Genomic DNA, 21,957 nt, shown 5'->3' with positions numbered 1-21,957 from the left:
GAGACTATGCATAGCTCTCTTCTTCCAGCAGACTCTTTTTCTCATTTAATAGACATATGTGCACAATGGAAGCCTAGATCTCTCATAATAGGTTAGAAATATAGGCTAGGCTGCAGTCAGCTGCTGTTCACATCTGCTGAAGCAGGAGAGGAGACAGGCTTACGGCTATGGCTTTTTAATAGTGTGTTTTGGGCTTGAATCAGTTCTACCCAAAAGTGCTATGTTTTGATTTTGATATGGCTTCTTACATAATGTCTGACTCTGTCTTTCGTCTTCTTTTCACCCTTTCTGTTCTGCTTTCTTTTCTACTTCTGCTCTCTCTATCTTGTTTGGATTTTCAGGGTATACCCGGCGAACCAGGGAAGAGGGGCAAGATGGGTAGGCCGGTAAAGTTTTGTCTCAACATACTTTGCAGATAATCTTTCAAAAATGTGATGAATTGTGCTGGATGTGCTCATTTTGAATGTTTGCTTTGTTATGGATGCTGATTATAGCTTTTAGAACCTTAAAGTTCAGAGACAAGTTTGGAAAAAAAAGAAAAATTCCCTGTATTTGGGTCAGATCGAAACTTTTTCTGCAAAGAATCCAACACATATGAAAATTTATAAGGTCTGCATTTGCGTCATTCTTTCAATCGGCTAAGTATTTCCATGGCTGTTGGAAGGGTTAACTGCAGCCTGAATAGAGTGGAGTCCCACCAGCCGCATGTCGGGGTCTTGGATGTAACAAGAAAAAGGCTTTTGTTGGAGTAATGGGCTTTCGGTCCCCCCCAGCATGGAGCCAAGCCATTTGGAAGGAAGCCGCTGATTCTGTTGTGTGTGTCAGATATAGTGTTCAAAGTCAGTTTGACAGAGTGTTTTAGAAAGAGTGTGTAACCCCCGACACACACTGCTGAGATCATTCTGCAGCTGTTGCTTATTGGCTTTTCAGTAAATAAGGCATTTATTGGCCAAAACGTCTAAACACACGCAAGCGAGTGTCCACTATTGTGAGGCTTTTAGAAGTAGATGCTTATTCTGTTATTAGGCAATTGTTTAAGAAGCAGCTGCAGATACAAATTTAGCGCTTCAGAAGTTTGTGGGGCCTTTTGCATTTGATTTGATTGCGTTAGATTTTTTTTGGAGTTTGTATGCGTGGGTGTTCTCCTCACTTAAAGAGGCCTGCATTATAAGAGAAGTTTTACAGCCATGAAAACGGCACAGGGATATAAAAATATCATTATTTTGGTCTGTTTAGTACCAATATCCGTACATTTCTTATGCATAACATCCTTAAAAGACAGCATTAAATGTACTGAAGTAAATTTAGAAATTAAGCACATTTCTGGCCTGCAAAAGCAACTGAAAGACACACACCTATCATAATCACTGTCATCTGGTTTCAGTGCTTTTGCATGGAAAATGGAAAGCATGGACGCTTAATGAGATGATCCCTCAGAGATCATCCCTCTGCTCCCTGATGGAACAGAAGAACCACAAGAACACGAGCCAGACATTTTAATGGCCATCACCAGAGCACTTGTACTCTGTCGAGGAAGCACACACACGCACAGTTTGCCATCTACCAATGAGTCAAGAGCGAATATATCTAAAACCATGGAAAGCTTAAAAAGTTTCCAAAGTGCATTGCCAACATTTCTACATAACTTTTTTTTTCTGTTTGGCTGTCTTTGTCTGTTGGTGGTGGTTGTCTTTATCAGGCTCATCTGTTGCAGTTCTTTTATATCAGTTCAGTATCTTGCAGTAAGTGCTGCTGTTGTTTGATCCTTTTTAAGGTTGAGGCTGATGAAAAGGGTGGTCTGACATAATGTGAAAGCAGAAATACACTAAAGGCTCACATGACTCTCCTCAAAGGCTTTTTAAGTACTTGGCAAATCCACGTTTCCCACATTTGTCCTCAGCTCGTACAGCAGCGGCGACAGCTATATGATTCATCTTTTGGGTCACTGTCATCCTTCGTAGATGTGTGTTCCCCCAGCGCTCACAATTTTATCGTACTATAAAGCAGGCTTCTGTTGCACAATGACCCTACTTTCTTCTTCTTCTTCGTTTTTAGGTAGCATGGTACTCCACCTGCTACAGAAACAATGTGCAATTACAGCAGTTAGTGCTGTTAGGATCGCCTCATTGACCTGATGCAAAGTTTCAGGAGAAACATTCAGAAAGCCTCAGTCAAAGGGATTTATTATTGTCTAAAAGTGAGGTTGAAATGGCATTTCGTTTTCAAGAAACAACCTGCAAAGGAGTTGCGTTTAGTCAGCACAATTTGCTTCTAAGTATAGACAGAGATTTAAATGCAGTATATCTAAATCATCTCCACTCTTGCAGAAATAACTGACATTTTCAGGAGGTAACAGTAATTGGCATTTTGAAGCAATGCATTGAGGCCAGAATAGCAGAACCTAGCCATTATGAGTCTTTCTGAATGGTTTGGTTTAAAATGCCTTGGCTCTACTGCTTTATGCAGATGTGGTTTCTCTGCGCTAAACCACCAACTGTTAGCAAAGCTCTGATTAGCTTCCCTGTTACTGCTAAATGGACAGGGTAATTACTTGGCTTACGGTAAAACAGTAGAACAGTTGGCTACACACAGCCTACAGCTGATAGATTTAATGCTTTTAATGGAGCCATTATACTCTTATTTTGCGCATATTTCAAATTACTTTATATTTAATGCTATATTTGACTCTGTGAAACTGTTATAATTGCCGCACTATTACAGTAGCAGCACTCTTGGCTGTGCAGCAGTCAGCAGTATTTGTGAAAGTGTGCTCTGTTCACTTGACTCCGTGGTTAAGGCCATTCACATTGGCATATTTCCCCCAACTACAATGCACTTTTTTTATTTGCATCAGTATTTGCACAATCAATGCAAATACAATTGCCTTGTGTGCACTAAAGTGACTGTAACTAAATATGCTTATTACAGCAGTAGATCACAAGACTTGAGATGACGCTCCAGAGAACGATCATCCATCTCCAGTGATCATTATCTCTGAAGAGCTTTGTACCATCTTTCAGCTTCTTGGTTTGTTTTTGCTTCCTTAAATGTGCTGCTTTGGTTCTCTCTCATTGCTTATCTCAATGTGTCATTTGGCCAATAAAGAAGCAACTGAAAACTTCCTGCTCAGGCTATGACAGGTTCCTTCAGTTAGTGAATCAGTGGATTTGGGGGTGGGGGGGTGGGGGGCAGATTACAGTGGGCATCACATGGCCAGAACCACTCCTATAATGAATAGTTGTGTCCCTCCATAAATTCTGGATGTGTCTATAAGGAGCTGCTCACCAAATCAATTTGAATGCTGTGTTCACATCTGCGCGTTTCCCCCAAGTTGCCCAAAAATCAGTTGTCTCTGAGCTGAACTAAAAGCAACAGGACATACATTTATGAATACCTATGTTTGAGTTGCTGTATGTCGCCAACATTAAAGTTCCTCTCTCTGTTTTCAGGGGTTTCCTGGTGACTTTGGGGAGAGAGGACCACCTGGGCCAGATGGAGAGCCAGTATGTCACACGCTTACTTACCCACACACACACACCTGATGTTTACTGTAACATTTTCACAGTGCTTGTGGCTAAATCCTCAGTTGGTCCAGCAGTTTGCCTCCGTGTTTGGGTTTTGTTTGAAGTTGTTCTCGACAAGCATCGCTATTGCATTTCATTTCGTGTCATGCCTCCAGCTGCTGTAGATCATTTTCCTTGGCACATATTTTCCAAAAAAGAAAAAGAAAAAGGAAAAAAGCTGTATTAAATGTAGCTTTTCCTATTCGCCGCTGTAAACTGCGTCCCAACACACGTATAGCTTCACAGCCATGAGAAGGCGATATCCAAGAATAGTAAATGATGTAACAGGATGCCATTTTGATGACTCCCCCCATTCATTAATGACGGACCAGCAAAACCCAGTCTGTGTAACTCCGTCCATATGGAAGACAAATAATTGGACTGTAGCATTTCCACTATTTTTGATATTCCTACAAATTTGGGACTTCATAAGCCCGTCAGTGAAAACTCTAGAACAAAAACATAAAAAGTTACACTTGATGCACACTGAACTACGCATAATAAAAGTGAAGTTAAGGTTTATGTTCTAGAAAACACTTCACCTATCCATTTCTGACTTTTCCAATGAGTCAGGCTTTTAGAGCAGGCAGCTGAACTGCTAATAAATCCTTTTTTGGGCTGTTTATTCTCTTCCTGAGAAAAAGACCCATCTTCCAAAGTGGATTACGCATTAGATTTATCAAATGTTATTATGAAATAATCAGTAAGCTTATGGAATATATGAAAATATATTTATATATACTTTGCTTTTTCCTTCTCCACTCTTTGTTGTCTTTACTTGTGATGACATGTTTAATGCATTTTACTCCTGCAAAGCAAGCAGATTGTCTTCAAATCTTGATGAAGCTTAAAATGTTTGGGGAAAAAAGCAGAATATACTTATTTAATCTTAGATGCTTACTGGAAAAGTCAGACTCAACAAGGCTGTGCTTCTGGGGGGCATTGAGCTATCAGTAATTTCAAATGCAGAGGGAAAGCTATCATCAGTAGATGTATAGTTTGTTATTTGTTTGTGGGTAGCTGCAGTGGAGAAATGTCCTGTAGATGGATGTACCATCAACCTCCTATGAGGCCTATTGGGAAGTCATCAGATTTGCTGTGATGATGGTGTTGGTGATGGTGTCATAAGTCACCAAATAAGTAATCCTTTGAAGAAAAATGACCATGGCCATGGCTAAAACAGTCAACTTCATGATGGTGGTAAATAAAAGAAAATACCATTTAAACAATGACATCACCTACTGCTTAATGTTGTTGCCTTTTGATGCCACCAGTTTTGCTGTTGCCATGTTGGTGCTTTAAAACTGGGCATCATGAGCAATAGGAAACTTGTCATTAGCTAATGAGGTTATCCAGTGCACATACTTTATAATTTTCCATAAGTTACAAATTAAACTTTGTGTTTTCAATATAACCACCATTAAGTCATCAGGAAAGTGTTTACTGAGGTCACAGAACAAGGGAGCCAAGGTTTCTTTTCCCATAGACTTCTACACAACTGGAAGACTTTTTGCAACCAGTGGAGTCGCCCCCTGCTGGCCATTAAAAAGAAAGCAGGTCTCTTTTGCATTGGCTTCACGTTTCCAAAGTTTAGTGAAAGAAACTACTTTCTTTCACTAAACCTTTATGCTGTCTATGAATAAAAGTCGAAAATGACTGACATAGATTTTCTTTAACACTGAATGAGTATACTGTACTAACTCCTGGATATTTCACTGGGTTAAAGTAAAACCTGTTAATGGCCTTAATTAGGATACAGTCTCTGTCCTCTTGTCTTTCTTTCTTTTCTTTCTTTTTTTGAGGTAGAACCTGCATATTTGAAAAAGCCACAGTGGGACGATGGTCTCACATCCCTTTTACCTGAGACCCCTCACATATTCATGCACACAGCCCCCTCTCATAAGCTGCGAAGAACACTGAGCCACTCTTCTGAGCATGTTTGTTTTAAAAAAGGGCCAATAACCCATGAAACTTGCTCCTTTTCCCTCTCTCTTCATCTCACTAACTCTCTCTCTCCTCCTCTCCAACTAGGGTAACATGGGAGCCCCCGGTCCAAACGGAGTTCCTGGACTTATTGTGAGTTGTAGTTTGTGTGTTTTCTGTGCACAATCTCGGCTGCAAATGTTTAAATGAAACTGAATATACCTGCAAAACTGGGGGAAAAAGGAGAAAACTTTATTAGCTTGCATTTATGTCGCCTGCCAGTTTGGTGGGGATCTAATTCATATATTTAATATAGATATTAGGTGAATGTGGATGGTTCTTAGACGCCAGGGCTTTTTTCACAGTGAGTGCAAAGCCTGAATTGTGCAGTTTATATCTGCTATTTTCTCACATGAAGAACAAGGCACTCGTGTGCAGTTTATCAATCACACAGACCTTAACAGTGCATCTTGTCCTCCTCTTGAAGCGCCCTTTTAATAACTATTTTTAGAACAGAGCTGCCCCCCGCCCACCCATCACCTTGCCCTCCATGCTTGCCCAGCCCGACAGCCGCATAATTGTGTATGATTATAATGTCTCCCTGGTTTCTCTTGTTGCGTCCCGTCTTCACCCATTGCTGCCACTCCTCCCGACCTATTCTAGGCCACCGGTGGTGGTAGTAGGCCTGTAATTGAAGGACTCTGATTACAGCCCTAGTCTGAGCTTTGTGTCCTCTTTATCCGTCTTATCCGTCAGCATAATGTACAGTACGTAGCAGCGGGACGGAGCGCCACTACAAAGATAAAAATATACAGTCACTCTTCTTTGGGGACTCCAAAGCTGAGAAGCTTTGGGTGAAGGCTGGCAACTACTGAAGTAGAGAAAATGTCTAGACAACGACTCTCACTTAGAAATACACTCAAAATAGATAGTTTCTCTTTTCTTATTTTTGCTTATATTTAACAGTTGAAAAATGAACCAAATTTCATTGTGTTAAAGACTGCCATTCTGAAATACAAACAAGACCTACTTTGATGTCATGAAGCCTCATCTGTGGCAGTTTTTCACCAGTATGATGTTTCCGAGTCTATGATTATGTTAGGAATCACTGGAGTTCATTATCAGTCTTCTCCATTAGCTGAAATCACATCTCACATCACATGTAATCACATCTCACCATCTCTGTGTTTTATTTGCAATACGCTGACTGTTTATGATGCATTTTCACTATTAGTACAAGTGCATGCTACAATGCTGTTTGACATGTCTGTGCTGTTTGGTGTGCAATAGGATGTTTTTTCAATAAGTCCCATCTGGACGTAGCGTTTTCAGTAGGAGAAACGTTTCGTCACTCATCCAAGTGACTTCTTCAGTCTCAGCTTACTGCAGGTTTCCCCAACCTTATAAAGAGTACATTTGAGCAAAAACTGAAACTAGCCCACTGAATGATCAAAACGCTATTAACAGAATCAGTCTTTTGCGATTTACTTACCTGGATGATTGAGCATGCATCAAGACATGTTTTTATAGGGTTTCATATGTGCATAAATACAAAAACAGGCCTTTTTAGCCTTTTGCTAGCTGGTTACTGGGCAACCTTTTGGCATCTCATTGTATCATGCATAACTGAAGTTTTGAGGCTACAAATGAATCAGAATCAGAATCAGAATCAGAATCCGATGTTATGCTTGGGAAATAAAAATGATACGATTCCTTTGTAAGGTCTTATAGTTGTTAAAATGCAAAATCCAGGTTATAGATGCATTAGACAGATGGATTTCAATGTGTGCACAGAGCGGAGGCAAGTATTTCTCATTGCAGCAGCATCCTCCAAAAACACACACAGAGACACACAAAAATACATAAGGACCTTGCTCTTAGTGACCATTGGGTTTGAATACTTGAATACCCCAAAACTGCAAATCTGTGTCTTTCGAATGTGCAAAATTCAGTTTCAGAGTTCATTTGTGGGGAACAAAAGTCTATACAGAAGTGAATCTGCTGTTTTAAGAGAGCAGCTAAGTGTCAAGTGAGAGTTCAGGTAGAGTAATAATAGACAAGAATTCATTGAAAGTAAGATTAATGTGTTTCTTCATGCATTTCTAGCTATTTGTGAGCAGGAAATATGCCGTTGAAATTAACATTTAAGTGTGAGACTAGAGCACTGAAACTATAGAGCAGATCTTGTTGTTTTAGAGACAGATCAGTCCAGCAGGATATGACTTAATTATCAGGTATTAGATTCCATTAGATTAGAAGTTTGGGGGGAAGGTTGCCTTTTAACTCACAATACCAAATTAAGTGAGTTGCTCCGAGGTGCAATTTTGCAGCTTATATTTGATAACATCCTCTGTCGATTATTCACTGGGGCTAATGTTTGAAACACTAAGCCAAGGCTACTCTTTGATTTAAGCTTCAGATGCACAATCTTGGCTTCTGACCACAACATCTATTCATTCTTCCCGGTGTCAGTCATATATTATCATCCATTGTTTTATGTTGTGTGTGATGTGATAGTGAGGCTGGAAGCAAGACAGTGAATTTATTCTTAATCAATCCCAAAGAGCGCTCTTATTGTATATGTGTTTTTTACATTAATGAATGGGGCCTGGGCCACATCTTTGTTCGTTATGCGTGTGATATCACTATTTATTAATGTGTTTCTTGTTTATCCCATCTTCTTGCATTAGGGAGACATGGGACCTGTGGGACAGATTGGCCCGCCAGGACCTAATGGACTGAAGGTAATCTCTCACACACATAGAGATAGAAACTGTTGCCTTCACTGTCTTATTTTTATCAGTTATTGTATATGCAATAAAACAAGAGATTTTTAAGAAGGCCTATTTTAAGCTTTTGAATTTGGATTAGTTACCAGTTATGTGCCGTAAAGATGTACTTTTGATCGAATTTGGCTTTTGAGGTGCCTTTCAACCAGTTTGTTGGTGCTTTTTCCAGGGGGTGCCTGGAAATCCAGGAGAACCAGGACTGAAAGGTGATAAGGTGATCTGAATATTCCTGTTATTGACCTGTGTTTAAGCAGCATGTGATGGATATGTAGTCTTTTGCATCCTACCGTAGATATTTCTGTCCAGAGTTTAGGCCTTAAACAGCATGCTCATTAGGTGTCACCTGCAAATTAACTTATATAAACCTCTGAGGATTGTTTCTATTGGTGTAGATGAGGTTTCCATATGCATATTTTTGTGAAATCTATTATGGAAGCATTTTAATTTAAAGCAGCCAGCCAAGCTATTGAAGAAAATGAAAGAAAAGTAGACAGACATTGTCCTTGAAATTTAAAACAAACAGCAGCATGAAGAGACCACTCAGCACTGATGATTTAAGGAGGTTCAACTAGAAGGCCTTTTAAGGACAGCAGTAAAATCTGGCTGCCTCTACTAAAACCAGAACAGTGCACAATACCTTAATGATGGTAAAGCACAAATAGTCAAATCTGAAAGTGACTGAAAGACCTTCATCAGAGGCCTCATGTTCGAAATTTGGTTTATTGGACACTTCTCACTTTGCATTTGTAATTACTGCAGTTACTCATTATTACTCATTTGTTTTGTGCTGGAACGGCCTGCAAAACATGTGGTGTGGCAAACTGCAGCAATGCCTTTCATAATACATACTGACACCACATGGAATAGTTGGCTAATCCAGTAAATAACACTCGCTGTGTGTGGATATTCATAAAGTGTAAACTGCTAATTAGTATTGTCTGTTTAAAAAAAATAAATAAAAGCTTGTATTTGGAAAAGTGGAACATTTCATTCCCCCCTAATGGTTTCCTTTTTTTTTTCTTTTTTTCTGTCCATACCTCATCCATCCACCTATGTATGCGTGTTCGTCTCCTCCTCTCTCTCTGTCAGGGTGAAATTGGGATTCCTGGAGAGCAAGGGGAGATTGGATTCAAAGGAGACAAGGTACATCACCTTTGCAACACAGTTGTGCACGCCTCACATGCACACGCTCTCTATCTCACTGCTTTCTGACCTCCTCAGCCACCGTACGGAACGCTACCTGCAGTACACTCGTGTTACACAGCCTTTGTCTTTGCAAAATGACTTTTCCAGATGTCTGCTGTTCAGCTTAAGGAAATTCATGTGTTCACCCTCCACATTTGTCTCCGTGTGTAAGCAAAATTCAAATCCATCGCAGAGCAGAGTGGCCTCAAGAGATAGCACAATCTTGAACAGAGAGTCATGCATGTCGAATGTCTGCTTTGCTAGAAAATAAATTAAGCTTCTGATCCTGTCTGACTGTCTCTCTGAGTTTTTAACTTTTGTTTGTATTGGACAGGGTGTCCAGGGGGCCCCAGGTTTACCAGGCATCCGTGGGAAACCGGGACCACAGGTTAGTTCTTGTCTGGGAATGTATTCATGAAAACCAGGAATACATTTAACTGTTAAAATGTGGATAAGCAATTAGATAAGCAATAGTTTAGTTTTTGTTTGTTTGTTTGTTTTTGCCTTCATTGGTCCTTAAGCTCTTTCCTTAATAGCCTTTGTGCTAACAGTTTGGCCAGAAAACAAAACTCAGACATACCAGTTAACTTAGCAGAAAGCTGAAAACTGCAAGCTCAGCAGTGTCAAAAGGTCCAAAACCTGCACATTATGTAATCTTTAATGTTTAAAGTAGGGTTTTTGTTAATCAACAGTAAACATAACTATTTTTATAGCCTGTTATGTCCAGGACTATTTCTTGGCCTGATGCAACAATTTCCTATCCATGAGGTTTACAAGCATCCATTAGAGTGTCCAGGAAGTCGCTGCTCTTTGCCAGGAAACTGTCACCAGCAATATATCAGGTCAAGTGGCTCTATAGTGTAGTGGTTTCTATAGTTGCCTAACAAGTGAGAGACCCCTAGTCTGATCCTAGAAGGAGGCACAAACCTTTATAGGGTTGCATCAGATGTAAAAGAAATCTGCCAAATCAAACATGTGGAGCTACCCACTGTAGCAATCCCTTGTGAATAATGGAGCAGCTGAAAGTAGCATTTCAGTCTCTCAGGAAGTTAAGTCCAGCTTTACTAACCACACCCAGGACTGATTATGCCAGACTTGCTGAATCAAGAAATCACTTAAACAGAACCTGTCTGACAAAGTTAAGTAGATCTTAAAAAGCAGCACATCATGCCACGATGTAAAGAAACATCTGAGAAACAAAGTCAAGTGGAAAAGGGTTCCAGTAAACCACGGTGAGTGCCATTATTCACAACTTGAAACAGTGGTGAAGCTTCCCAGGAGTGACCGGCCGATCAAAATTACTTCAAGAACACATCAACGACTCATTTAGGCCTCATTTAGGCCTCATTTGCCTCAATTAAGGTCAGAGGTCATGATTAGAAAATAAGAAAGCGACTAGGCAAAAATGGCATCTGTAAAAGAGAGGAGGAAACCACTGCTGACCAAAAAGACACACAAAGATTCGTCTCACATTTGCCATAAAACACCTTGATGAGCCGCAAGACTTTTGAGAAAATATTCTGTGGACTGACGAGACCAACTTTGAATTTTTTGGAAGCTTTGAGTCCCGTTACATCTGGTGTAAAACTAACACAGCATTTCATAAATAACACCATACCAACAATCAAACATGGTGGTGGTAGTGTGATGGTCAGCATTGCTGGTTCAGGACGTGGACAACTTGCTGAGACTTGATTGATCAGTGAGCAGTGCTTTCGTACCTGTTGAGCTCATTTCAAACATAACCTGCTCCAGAAAAAGTTAGGTCTTTTGCCTTGCCAATGCACCCCATTAATAAGTGAACCACATTCATAAAACAGACAAACAAGTGGTAACACTGAAGTTACATGGATAAGCCCAAATCCTGCTTCGTAGTACAGGACTCAGCTGCTGGCTGTCCCAAATGCACAGACATTTGCAAATGTCACTGATCCTCTCATCTCATTTTCAGCATGAGTTTTTATTTCTTATCACATCCAACTGTTTCAAGTCTTTCTGTTTTACAGGGAAAGCCAGGAGAGAAAGGTCCCGATGGTACCCCCGGACCTCCGGGCCCTGAGGTTTGTATTTACTCCTTTGTTGTTGCATTTGATGTCTGTATTTCACAGACAGAATAATAATCGATGCCCTTTTTAATCTTGATAGGGTTTTCCTGGTGACATGGGACCACCAGGAGAGAACGGCCTTGAAGGACCAAAGGTTAGTAAAATCATGATCTAAGCTAAGCAGTCCCTAAACTAACTCATGATTCAAAACAGGGACAGAACTTGGCTAGTGCTCCACAGCAACACTGGGAGAGATACAGTGGCTCTTGAGCTAAATTATAACGCCAGCCCCCTAATATTCACATGATGATAATGTTTTTATATTTATATAAGTAGGTGTAATACCACTGCCTTATTTTAGTTTTGAGCATTACTTTTGCTTATACTTGATCATAAACTAAACATCATCTGGAGAAAGTTTCAGTAGATGGTGGCTCAAGAGTTGGCAGTTCGCCTTGTAATCGGAAGGTTGCCGGTTCAGTCTCGGTCGTTGTGTCCTTGGGCAAGACACTTCACCCGTTGCCTACTGGTGGTGCTATACAAATACAGGCCAAGGAACTGTCCGATAACACCGGAGTCATGAGGATTCATCCTCTGGGGCCCATTGTTGTCTGTCTCAAATTTTTATGGCTGTCCATCCAATCTAACTAACAGACCCGTATCATTTTCCCCATAACAGTGCTGCTACTGTGGCTCAAAACACATATGTAAATGCTACAATTACTTTTACAATTGTTTTACTGTCTTTTACCCATCAAGGGAAAACCAGGGGCTAGAGGTTTACCAGGCCCACGAGGGATCCCTGGCTTGGAGGTAAGACTCTCAGACGCCACCCACATAAGAATGACCCCGCTGTCCCTGACAGGCATTCAAAGATTTATGGCACAAGGATTTTTTATTTATTTTTTGCTAAGAAACACTTAATGTCCCTAAACATAAGCCCTGCTAAGATCAATATCATCTGTTTCCAGGGAGACGAGGGCCCTATTGGACCACCGGGCCTAACAGGACTCGAGGTGAGTTATTGGTTAAACACCTGCTCCTATGAAAATAGAGGATACGAGAGAAAGATAGTCAGGTCTCATGTAGGCCATAAAACAAGGCTCATTACTTTCCACCAGAGTATCGTAAGTTAGAACAACACAATGTGCGCATGTTTGATCAGTGAAAAACAAGGGCTATAATTGCCTGTTTCTGTAGTTGTATCGTATAATTTAGCATGTTTGTCTAAATTGTATCCCATGCAGAAGCATCCTATTTCTATCTGTGGTAAGCTCCTCACCAAAGATAGAGGGAGGGGAAGGGACAGAGCTATCACTTAGACTGTGAAAAGCATTGCAATGTGAGGCTAAATTTGTCCCCAAGCGTGACAATCAACTAAATTAATACTTACTGTTTAAATTAGCGTGGTGTTTGCACCCCAGGGTTAAACTTTTACTACAGAGTAGACAGTAACCTAACCACAAAGACAGAAAGAGCTATACAAGATCAATATGTGGCTTGCTTTAAATCATGTGTTACTCCTTTTAATTCTCAGCCAGCTCCATCGTACGTATTTTAACTTCACAGCTTTAGCTTTATGCATGCGCAACATTCGCTGTGCCACAGTTAGAGAGCATATGAACGGTGATAAAGTAGGCTCTCTTTGTGGGTTTTTCTTGCTTTGGACAAGTCAGAAGTCTTGTGTTCTGTGTCTTACACAGCCTCCTGTAGCCTCAGGAGATTTTACTCATGGTGCATGCAATTCTTGATCATGGCCACTAGGGGGCAATAATTGCAATCACCATGTTTATAGGTGGAACGATTTATAGGTGTCATAAAATGCTTGAAGACAGTAATGGGCCACTGCAGAAGCATAAGATTTGTGATTGTGACTATTAAAATATTTTTGAAATGACTGAAATTTTAAAAAATTATTTTCAGAATAAATATTTGGTCAAGCTTACACTTCACAGCAAAACAAACTCAGATGCTACCTAAGTAATTGTCATCCCATCCTTTCTTCCACTCATCTGCACTTTCTTTCAGCCTAACTCCCTCCACACTCACCCTCCTCCCACCCACTCGCCTGCATCAGACTCTAACCTCCTTTTTGTGCTCCTTCCGAGGGGAAGCGCCGTACGACTCCTCCGGGAGTTGTGATTGATCTCTGGCCAGGTGCCGCAGGTCCTCCTACTCCTCCACCTCATCAGCTAGCTGTCTTTCAGCTTCAGCACAGACTGACACTCTGTATCGCTGCATTCGCCTCTCTCTTTTTTATCCTCTCCCTCATCTTCTCATTTGCTCTTCATTTGTCTCTCTCTCTCTGCACAATGAATGATCTTCCTCTAATCTAAAAAAGATGATAAGAAGAATTCTTGGAAATCTCTAATTAACTGCAAGAATCTGCCTTCACCCTTTGTATCTTAGAGCCTTATCCAGCACTGCGTTGTATAAGCAGCTGAGCAAACCTGAGTAAAACTTTGGTACCGTTGAGTCACTCAATCAAGAACTATGGCTCAGGCATTCCTGACCTGAAGGTGGTACTACCAGTAAAAAAGTCCCCCCCCCCCCTCCCCTCCAAAACGTCCTTACCTTCACCCACCTTAACCCCAGGAATGACTGTCTGCGCAAGAGGAGCATTAGTCATTCTATCACTTTTTTTACAGCTCGCCAAAATGTACTGTCAGCAATACCTGTAAACCGCACTGCATATGTACGTGCACGGTGAACCGACCGTTTCCCGCTTCTCTCCTCAAGCTGTCATCTCACAGGAAAAAGATCTTTTATCCTTGCTGAGAATCTGGGATTAACATTAATGATGCGTTCACTGGCAAGTGCATCCCTCATTATTCATCATCCTGTGCTAAAATCTTTCAGGGTAGAATGGGCAGGCAAGGATTCCCTGGGATACTCGGTACAGAGGGAGTTAAGGTGAAAAAAACCCACTTTTATTTATGTTTTTTTTTTTATTGCTTTTTTGGCAAAATACATTGAAGAACATTAAATTCATTATTCTAATCTTTTAAGTAATTGCATATTTCTCTCTGCAGGGAGAGGCCGGCATCACTGGAAAAGTTGGACCCATGGGAGAGAGAGTAAGAAACCCTTGGCGGCTTGGCTGCTTTTTACCAATTCATTAATTCAAACATCTATTAATTCATCCATTCAACATGTTTCAGGGCTTGGTGGGCTTCATTGGACCTGTGGGAGAGGCGGGACTGGCAGGAGAGAAGGTAATAATTTGCGGGGGTTTTTTCCCATGAATTTATTTCAATAGTCTTTACAAGATCACGTTGAAGAGAAAACACTGGACTTGTGCAATTTTAGGGAGATCGAGGGGAGATGGGCCTTCCTGGACCACCTGGAGAAAAGGGACCAACGGTAAGACAGAATGACAGCTAGAGTGTGGAGGGCTTTCACACTGAGAAAGAATGACGTTTGAGTCTGTTAAAACGTGACCTCAAGATTACATTTCCAAAGAAGGTATCTTGTCTTTGTTAAAAATCCTAAGAAATGGTCATTTTAGATTAAACTGTGTCTGTTATTCCCATGGGAATATAGTGCTGTGAGGGATTAAGCACACATGTACCACAAGAATGTGACAGAATATGTTGGTTTTTTTTCCTCAAAGCACAGCTCAGTCGTCACAGTTCAGGCAGCTTTAAACCCTGTATTCTAAGCAGTGGTTTGGCAATTGACAAGAGGGCTTTAACTGGGGAACAGAGCTTGTAATATTCATTCAAACAAAGGTGGAAATAATTCCAGTGAATCCGTTGTGATATTTTACCTCTGTGATGGTATTAATGGTCAGAAAAGTGCTGACAGTCCTGCTGGAAATTTTTCAAAAGAAAACACAAAAATAGAAAGAGGATATTGTTTTTTTTTTTCAGACATCGCTTGATAATTTCTCTACCGTCTGCAGGACCTCTGAGTAATTCCCTCAGTGTTGTACACTTTCTTTTACCCCAGGGGTGTCAAACATACAGACCGCAGGCCAGAACAGGCCCACCAAAGGAATCCAGTCTGAACCAATGTAGGATTTTGCAGAGTTTAAACGTTATTACAGTAGCCTTTCTTTATAATGACAGTGGAGTGAGACAGTCACTGGGGAAATGGCCGGTTTATTCATTGTCAGTGATTGTAGTCCATTATATTAAAAGAAAGGGTAACATTTAGAGATGTTTTGTTTTTTTTATAGTTTGTTATGCAATGGTTTCACTGGCCTGGCACGCTTGAGATCACATTGGTCTGTATGTGGCCCAGGAACTAAAATTAGTCTGACATCTCTGCTCAGTGGTTAGTACTGTCGCCTCAGGTCCTAAGTTCAAAATGCCATCGAAAATATCACAAGATAAACTCTCCCAAAGGGATTTGACTGAGGTGCCGGCTTAGAGCTCCACACAGTGGCTGCACGCTGCTCTGAATACTGAGGATGCGTTGAGCGTTGAGAGGAAGATCAATAAAGGATAACTTAGCTTAACCTGCTCTTTCAAACAGAGTTCGTCGACTCTTTATCGTGTAGGGTCTTTTACGGACTTGTCTAATGTATGCGACTTGCCGGAGTGGATAAGAATTTAGTCATCATTGTTGCTCAAGCAGAGAAGGTTTTCCTGCTGGCTGACAGCCAGTTAGATTTCTCAGAGGACTTCACCACACACACACATACTCACTCACAAGGAAGTTCTGTGTTGGCCAGCTACAAAACAGAAACAGACCCTCTGGAAAAGTCTGCATCATACAATGTGAAGGGAGCTGACCAGCAGACATCTATAGTCACTAACAGAGTGCTCATACTGTAGGCTTCTTTGTTTTATTCCTGCATGACATCAGAACCGCCTACTGTGCTATAAGTTTGTGTATTGGATAGATTTTTATTGCACTCGGCTGTCTTGAGTAGTTCTGACTGAAGTACTCCCCATTATATAGTTATGCTTTTACAAATGGCCTGGCCAAAAACGAGCTACTATAAAAAAAAAAAATAAGAGAGAGAGAAAAGCAGCCAAAAGTAGTATGTTTTCCTACATAAAATCATCACCTCATGCTGTCTATTTTCTTTCTGTTCCGCTTTCTCTTTCATCGTTACATAAAACGTATTTTCCAGCGGACAGAGCTTTTCTCCAGATGTATGTTTGAACTACCAATGAGGGTGTGAAAGATGGACAATTTATTGCCTCAAACACATCTCAGTGCAATTTGGAGAATGAGTTTGGCCTTTATGTCAACACCTTTCTGCTTAAATAAACTTGCTTTGTAATAGGTGAAAGTGTCAGAATATCATCATTTTGTGTTGTTTTTGTGTTTTTTCCTGATGTGTATCAGTTGTAATCGATGTACTGAGTTTATGTTTATCTATGTTTGCACACCAGGGTCACCCGGGGGGACCAGGTGAGGCCGGACCTACTGGACCACAAGGAAGACCAGTAAGTCACCATCCTTTTGCATATTTTGCACTTTCTTTTTACTCATTCATAGTTGTATATGATCCTCTCTAATCATAGTGGTGACAGTGAGTGGTTACTAACAATAGTAAGTGTCTGTTTCATAGACATTTGAAATATTAATCAATTAACTTTTTCTTATTTTTTTTAAAGTATTTTAATTTCATTCATTCGTAGATTATATTTTAAGTAATTTTAGTTACCAACATTCTGTAGGTTTCTCTGAGCATTATAAAACCTGGCAGCCTCCCGCCGAATGTGCATTACCCTCCTGTCAGTCAAAAGCCCAACACCTATAACCAATTAGAAGCTTCCCCTGCCCCCCGTTCTTTGCCGTGGCCGGCTTTGACAGAGCGGGCCAATCATTGGTTGAAAGCAGGGGCCACTGAGCCACCAAAACAAATATAAATACGGGGGGTTTGGGGTGCAGCAGGACAGGATTCCAGAGCAGACCCTTTAATTGATGTGAGTGACAGATCTAACAACAAACCCTATAGTATGTTCCCGAGGTCAGGCTGCCCTGCAAGGTCAACAGCCAGGGGGCTCTGTGGTCTGTCAGTGTAAACCTTTGTTTTATTTCTGTCCCTCCCCCTTGTTTTCTCTTTATCCCCCATTTTCCTTTGTTTATCAGGGCCCTCCTGGAGCGACTGGGCCAACTGGTACCAGAGGGCCTAAAGGCTTGCGGGTAAGTCGAAAGGTTCACGTGAGTTTAGTTGGGGGGTTTTTTCTTTGCAGCTTAGGTGTTGACTGGCGTTCTGCAGTCACTGTGTCACAGATCCCAGCCTTGAGAACAGATCATAGACTTGGCAGAAGAGTGTGTATATACACCATTTTCTGTTTTGCATATCCTCTGCTGTGTGTTTATAGGAGATCTGTGCTACTGCTTTCAGAGCTGTTTGGTGAATAAGGTGAAGTGATGTGTGGCGGGATCTGAGCTGATGTTATAGATGTTTTAAAGGACGCGGGTGCTTCTGCACACATATGCAGTTTCAAAGTTGAAGAATTAATGTTTCAGCCTTTTTTGGGGGGGGGGCGAACTCATTGTGAGCACTAGAAGAGCTCTGGTGATGTAAACCAAATGCTCTTTTCTTCATTCCATAGAAATGGAACAATAACTGGTGGTTATGGGAACGAGTCATTGTTAGTCCAACATCACTTCTGTTGTGGTTGGAAAATGGGATCTGGCTTTTGTTGCTCATCTGGAAGCTGCTTGCAGATAAATATAGTAAACTGGGGAAGCAGGGTTTATGTTAATGATTAACTAAGATTGGATTGAATTATTCTGCTTTAATAGCAAACTGACACATCACTCACAAATGCCACTGCTGAGGCTTTATAACACGACCCGTGACTAAGGGAGTAAATCCCATCCATCCATCCATCTTCATCCGCTTTATCCGAGGCCGGGTCGCGGGGGCAGCAGCCTAAGCAAAGAGGCCCAGACCTCCCTCTCCCCAGCCACCTCCTCCAAGGCGTTCCCAGGCCAGCCGAGAGATATAATCTCTCCAGCGTGTCCTGGGTCTGCCCCAGGGCCTCCTCCCGGTGGGACATACCTGGAACACCTCACCGGTCACTACGCCCCTACCCATAGGTGAGGGTAGGGGCGTAGTGACCGGTAAATTGAGAGCTTCGCTTTTACACTCAGCTCCCTCTTCACCACGACGGACCGGTCTAGGTGCATTACTGCAGCTGCAGCCCCAATCCGTCTGTTGATCTCTGGCTCCCTTCTCCCATCACTCGCGAACAAGACCCCGAGATACGTGAAGTCCTCCACTTGGGGCAGGAACTCATCCCCGACCCAGAGTGGGCACTCCACCCTTTTCCGGCTGAGAACCATGGCCTCAGATTTGGAGGTGCTGATCCTCATTCCCGCTGCTTCACACTCGGCTGCGAACCGTTCCAGTGCGAGCTGGAGGCCCTCACCCGATGAAGCCAACAGAACCACATCATCCGCAAAAATCAGAGATGAGATTCTGAGGCCACCAAAGCGAAAGCCCTCCGCCACTTGGCTGCGCCTAGAAATCCTGTCCATAAAAATTATGAACAGAACCGGAGACAAAGGGCAGCCCTGGCGGAGCCCATCACCCACCGGGAACGAGTCTGACTTATTGCCGGCAATGTGAACCAAGCTCTTACAACGGTTGTATAGGGATAGAATGGGGAGTAATTCCCCTGTAATTAAATAGAAATTCAATGGATTTTATTTGAAATTACACTAAAAACACTAGAATAAGTAACAATATTTAAGTACTGCATAAGCAATTATTAGTAGTACGCAATTTCATGCTAAGTTTGCAGAAAAAGAAACAATATTTCATCATCTTACATCATGAACCCGCTCTACTTATCATGGTGCAGGCCACATTATGGAGTGGATAATCTTGCCTTTTTACATCGCTTTATTTGATATTCATTATGTTGATGTGTATGATGGATGTTGTCTTATTCTATAATTCCATTAAAATGATGGAGCAAAGTCTAACTTAATTTTTGTTCTTTCGCAATTACTGTGTAAGCAAAACCTTCAAGCTTCCGAGCAGTTTGCAGGAAAGGAGACGCTCCTTTCCTGCAAACTACATGGAAGTTAAACCACTTCATAATACATATAGTGTGCTTACAATGTAAGGTAGGGAAATATTGTTTGTTTTTCCACAAAATTACCACGAAATGACTTATGCAGTGCATGAAGTTACTTTCCATGAATAATTTCCTTTTCTATGAAATTCCTGAATTTACTTAAAACTACTCCTGCACTACCTAAAATTACTTACCGATTACTTAAATTTACTGTTTCTTTGTCTCCTTAAAAACCTACTTGTTGCCCTCCTATTCTTTCCCCCTTGTTCGCCCTTTTTTTCCATTTTTAAAAAAATCTCATTATTAGATTTTTGATATATTTTTTATTTTTTGAAACCTCGTGTAAATACATTAGCATTATAAATTGCACTTGTGAAGTTAATACTTATAAAGTGATAGGAGCAGCGAGTTACATTATTTTACACTGCTTAGTACTCTAGAGGAAGTTAGAGCACCTGTGTTTTTTTTTCTCTGTTACGACCTGTTTAACACTTCCCCAGTGTTGTGGCAACAAACTCTATGCAAATAGACTTCAGATAATTAGCAGACACAGATAATGCCAATAACAACACTGCGATTTCTTCAATTTCAGCGTTGCAGGAACAATAAAAAACACATAAAACTCCAGAGTGCTTTCTTGAAAGACGATAACCAGGCAAACAGGGACTAAGACCTGAAATAGTATCTGGATAAATACCATCAAGAGAAATTTCAATCCTCAATAATTGATGTTGCTCATAAAATGTGACATCTGGAACACCATGAAGCAAATAAATTCTTGAAGTCCCACTTAAACATCTGCTTTCAGGTGCAATAATAATGAATTCTGAGTAAGATAATGAGGACAATTTCTATAATTATGTTTACGGTGAGTTTTACTTCACAGTTGTGAACGTACCCTCAGTTTTAGCCTGTTTTTAGTTTGGGAACTTTTTACTGCTTTGGGTCCAATGAGCCAGCTGGAAAGTGGCGTAAAAAAGGGTTGAGCTTCTTCATCTGAAGAATCTATGGGAGATGGGCCTGGCCACGCTCTAAAATCTCAAGTTGTGTTTTCAGTTATTACTAATGTCAGCAGCTTCCACTGCCAATAAATCTGCCTGCTGCTACATGACTTAGTACGCTGGGTCTTCCAAGACTAGAAACCTGAGCGTAGCAAGCCAGGAGTTACTCTCTCACAGACTCTGTTAGCAGCTGTGATCTTAAGTGTGCGACCGCAGACGCTCATATCTCACCCCCGCTGTCTAAATGTGCACAAGCTCAGTCCCAGCAACAGTTTTTAAAATAAAAAGCTTTTAGTGTATTCAGCATTCACCACGTTTAATGAAGCAAGTAAACACAAACTGATTGGCACGATGAAGTCCGAGCTGACACAAGCAATTTAATGTTCCCGTTGGACAGAAGAAAATGAAGTAAGGCTGTTTTGTAACAGCTCTGTATCAAAGACTTTGTCACGCTTGGATAAAGCATCTTAGTGTGAAATGAGACTGCATACAACTACCATTTGAACAGCATATGTGTTTTAGATTTTCCCTACTTGGATTGAAGCACGAGGCCTTGTGAACTGTGACATCTGGCTCTGCAGAGACTGTTTTCTGACATGCATATATTGTGGGGGGAAAAAAGAGGGAGATAAAACTGCACGCCAACATCAGCCTGTAGGGCGTTAGTGCCACTGCTGTCGTTTTCTGTGTCTGTTTTTATTTTCTAGTTTAAAAAAAGAAGAAAAACTCCAGTAAAACTTGCGGATGTCAGCCACAAGGAGTCACCCAATCACGTTTTGTGTCTAATAACTCCTCATGACTTCTAATCACTAGAAATCCTCTGCTAATGTTTTCCATACTGAAGAGTCATCTCATCATCCCTCCCTCTTGGCATCATCCAAGACGGCCAGTTCATATAGATGCTGACTCTCTTGATGTGGTTAATCAAGTTTTAGGCATAAATATGTTTTCTTTGCCTAGATAGAATAAAATATTTTCCGTACATGTCAGCTAATTAGTCTATGTAAACGTAACCAGTGGGTAGCAGGTACCCCAGACAGGAATGTTAATGAGCGGTGCTCATCCAGCTCCATGTATAATAGGCTTATAGCACTTCAGCTAGCGTTGTTCTCCATGGGCCAAACTCCCACTGTGCCCAGTCATCAATCACTCTCACAACAAGGCCTCCTTTGTGGGGCTGTCATGTTATAGGCTTTTTGATTTCCACTCTAAAATATTTCAATTATCCTGAGAAAGGGGCAGTTAAACGCTCACTCTTTATAGCCACCGAGATCCGATCAGATCCGACTGACCCGTGTGGTGTCACACAGTCACAGTCAGTGAGCATCTTCTCGATGTTAGTGAGCCAGTATCTTCCACAGCGCTGACAACAGATATGGTTTGGATGCAGGTGCAGAGCAGATGGACTGCGCTGGTATACTGCCTGGTTCCTATTTATTTTCACTACTCACAGG

General features: G+C 41.2%; 1 protein-coding gene across 1 annotated transcript in view; it reads left to right on the top strand.

The window, feature by feature from the left end:
- Window positions 1-21,957, top strand: part of col27a1a (collagen, type XXVII, alpha 1a) — a 66,053-nt gene that overhangs the window by 32,587 nt on the left and 11,509 nt on the right. The window contains exons 12-28 of the mRNA XM_082538718.1: window positions 342-386; window positions 3,450-3,503; window positions 5,595-5,639; window positions 8,177-8,230; window positions 8,445-8,489; window positions 9,365-9,418; window positions 9,795-9,848; window positions 11,467-11,520; window positions 11,606-11,659; window positions 12,265-12,318; window positions 12,477-12,521; window positions 14,365-14,418; window positions 14,538-14,582; window positions 14,667-14,720; window positions 14,815-14,868; window positions 16,854-16,907; window positions 17,557-17,610. Of these exons, the coding sequence (XP_082394844.1) occupies window positions 342-386; window positions 3,450-3,503; window positions 5,595-5,639; window positions 8,177-8,230; window positions 8,445-8,489; window positions 9,365-9,418; window positions 9,795-9,848; window positions 11,467-11,520; window positions 11,606-11,659; window positions 12,265-12,318; window positions 12,477-12,521; window positions 14,365-14,418; window positions 14,538-14,582; window positions 14,667-14,720; window positions 14,815-14,868; window positions 16,854-16,907; window positions 17,557-17,610 (873 nt within the window). The remainder of the gene's footprint in view (window positions 1-341; window positions 387-3,449; window positions 3,504-5,594; window positions 5,640-8,176; window positions 8,231-8,444; window positions 8,490-9,364; window positions 9,419-9,794; window positions 9,849-11,466; window positions 11,521-11,605; window positions 11,660-12,264; window positions 12,319-12,476; window positions 12,522-14,364; window positions 14,419-14,537; window positions 14,583-14,666; window positions 14,721-14,814; window positions 14,869-16,853; window positions 16,908-17,556; window positions 17,611-21,957) is intronic.

The sequence above is a fragment of the Aulonocara stuartgranti genome (assembly GCF_965226115.1).
Source record: "Aulonocara stuartgranti genome assembly, chromosome: 7".
NCBI lineage: Eukaryota > Metazoa > Chordata > Actinopteri > Cichliformes > Cichlidae > Aulonocara > Aulonocara stuartgranti.
The sequence above is the reverse complement of the archived record's forward strand: the minus strand, read 5'-3'. Positions and strand labels throughout refer to the sequence as shown.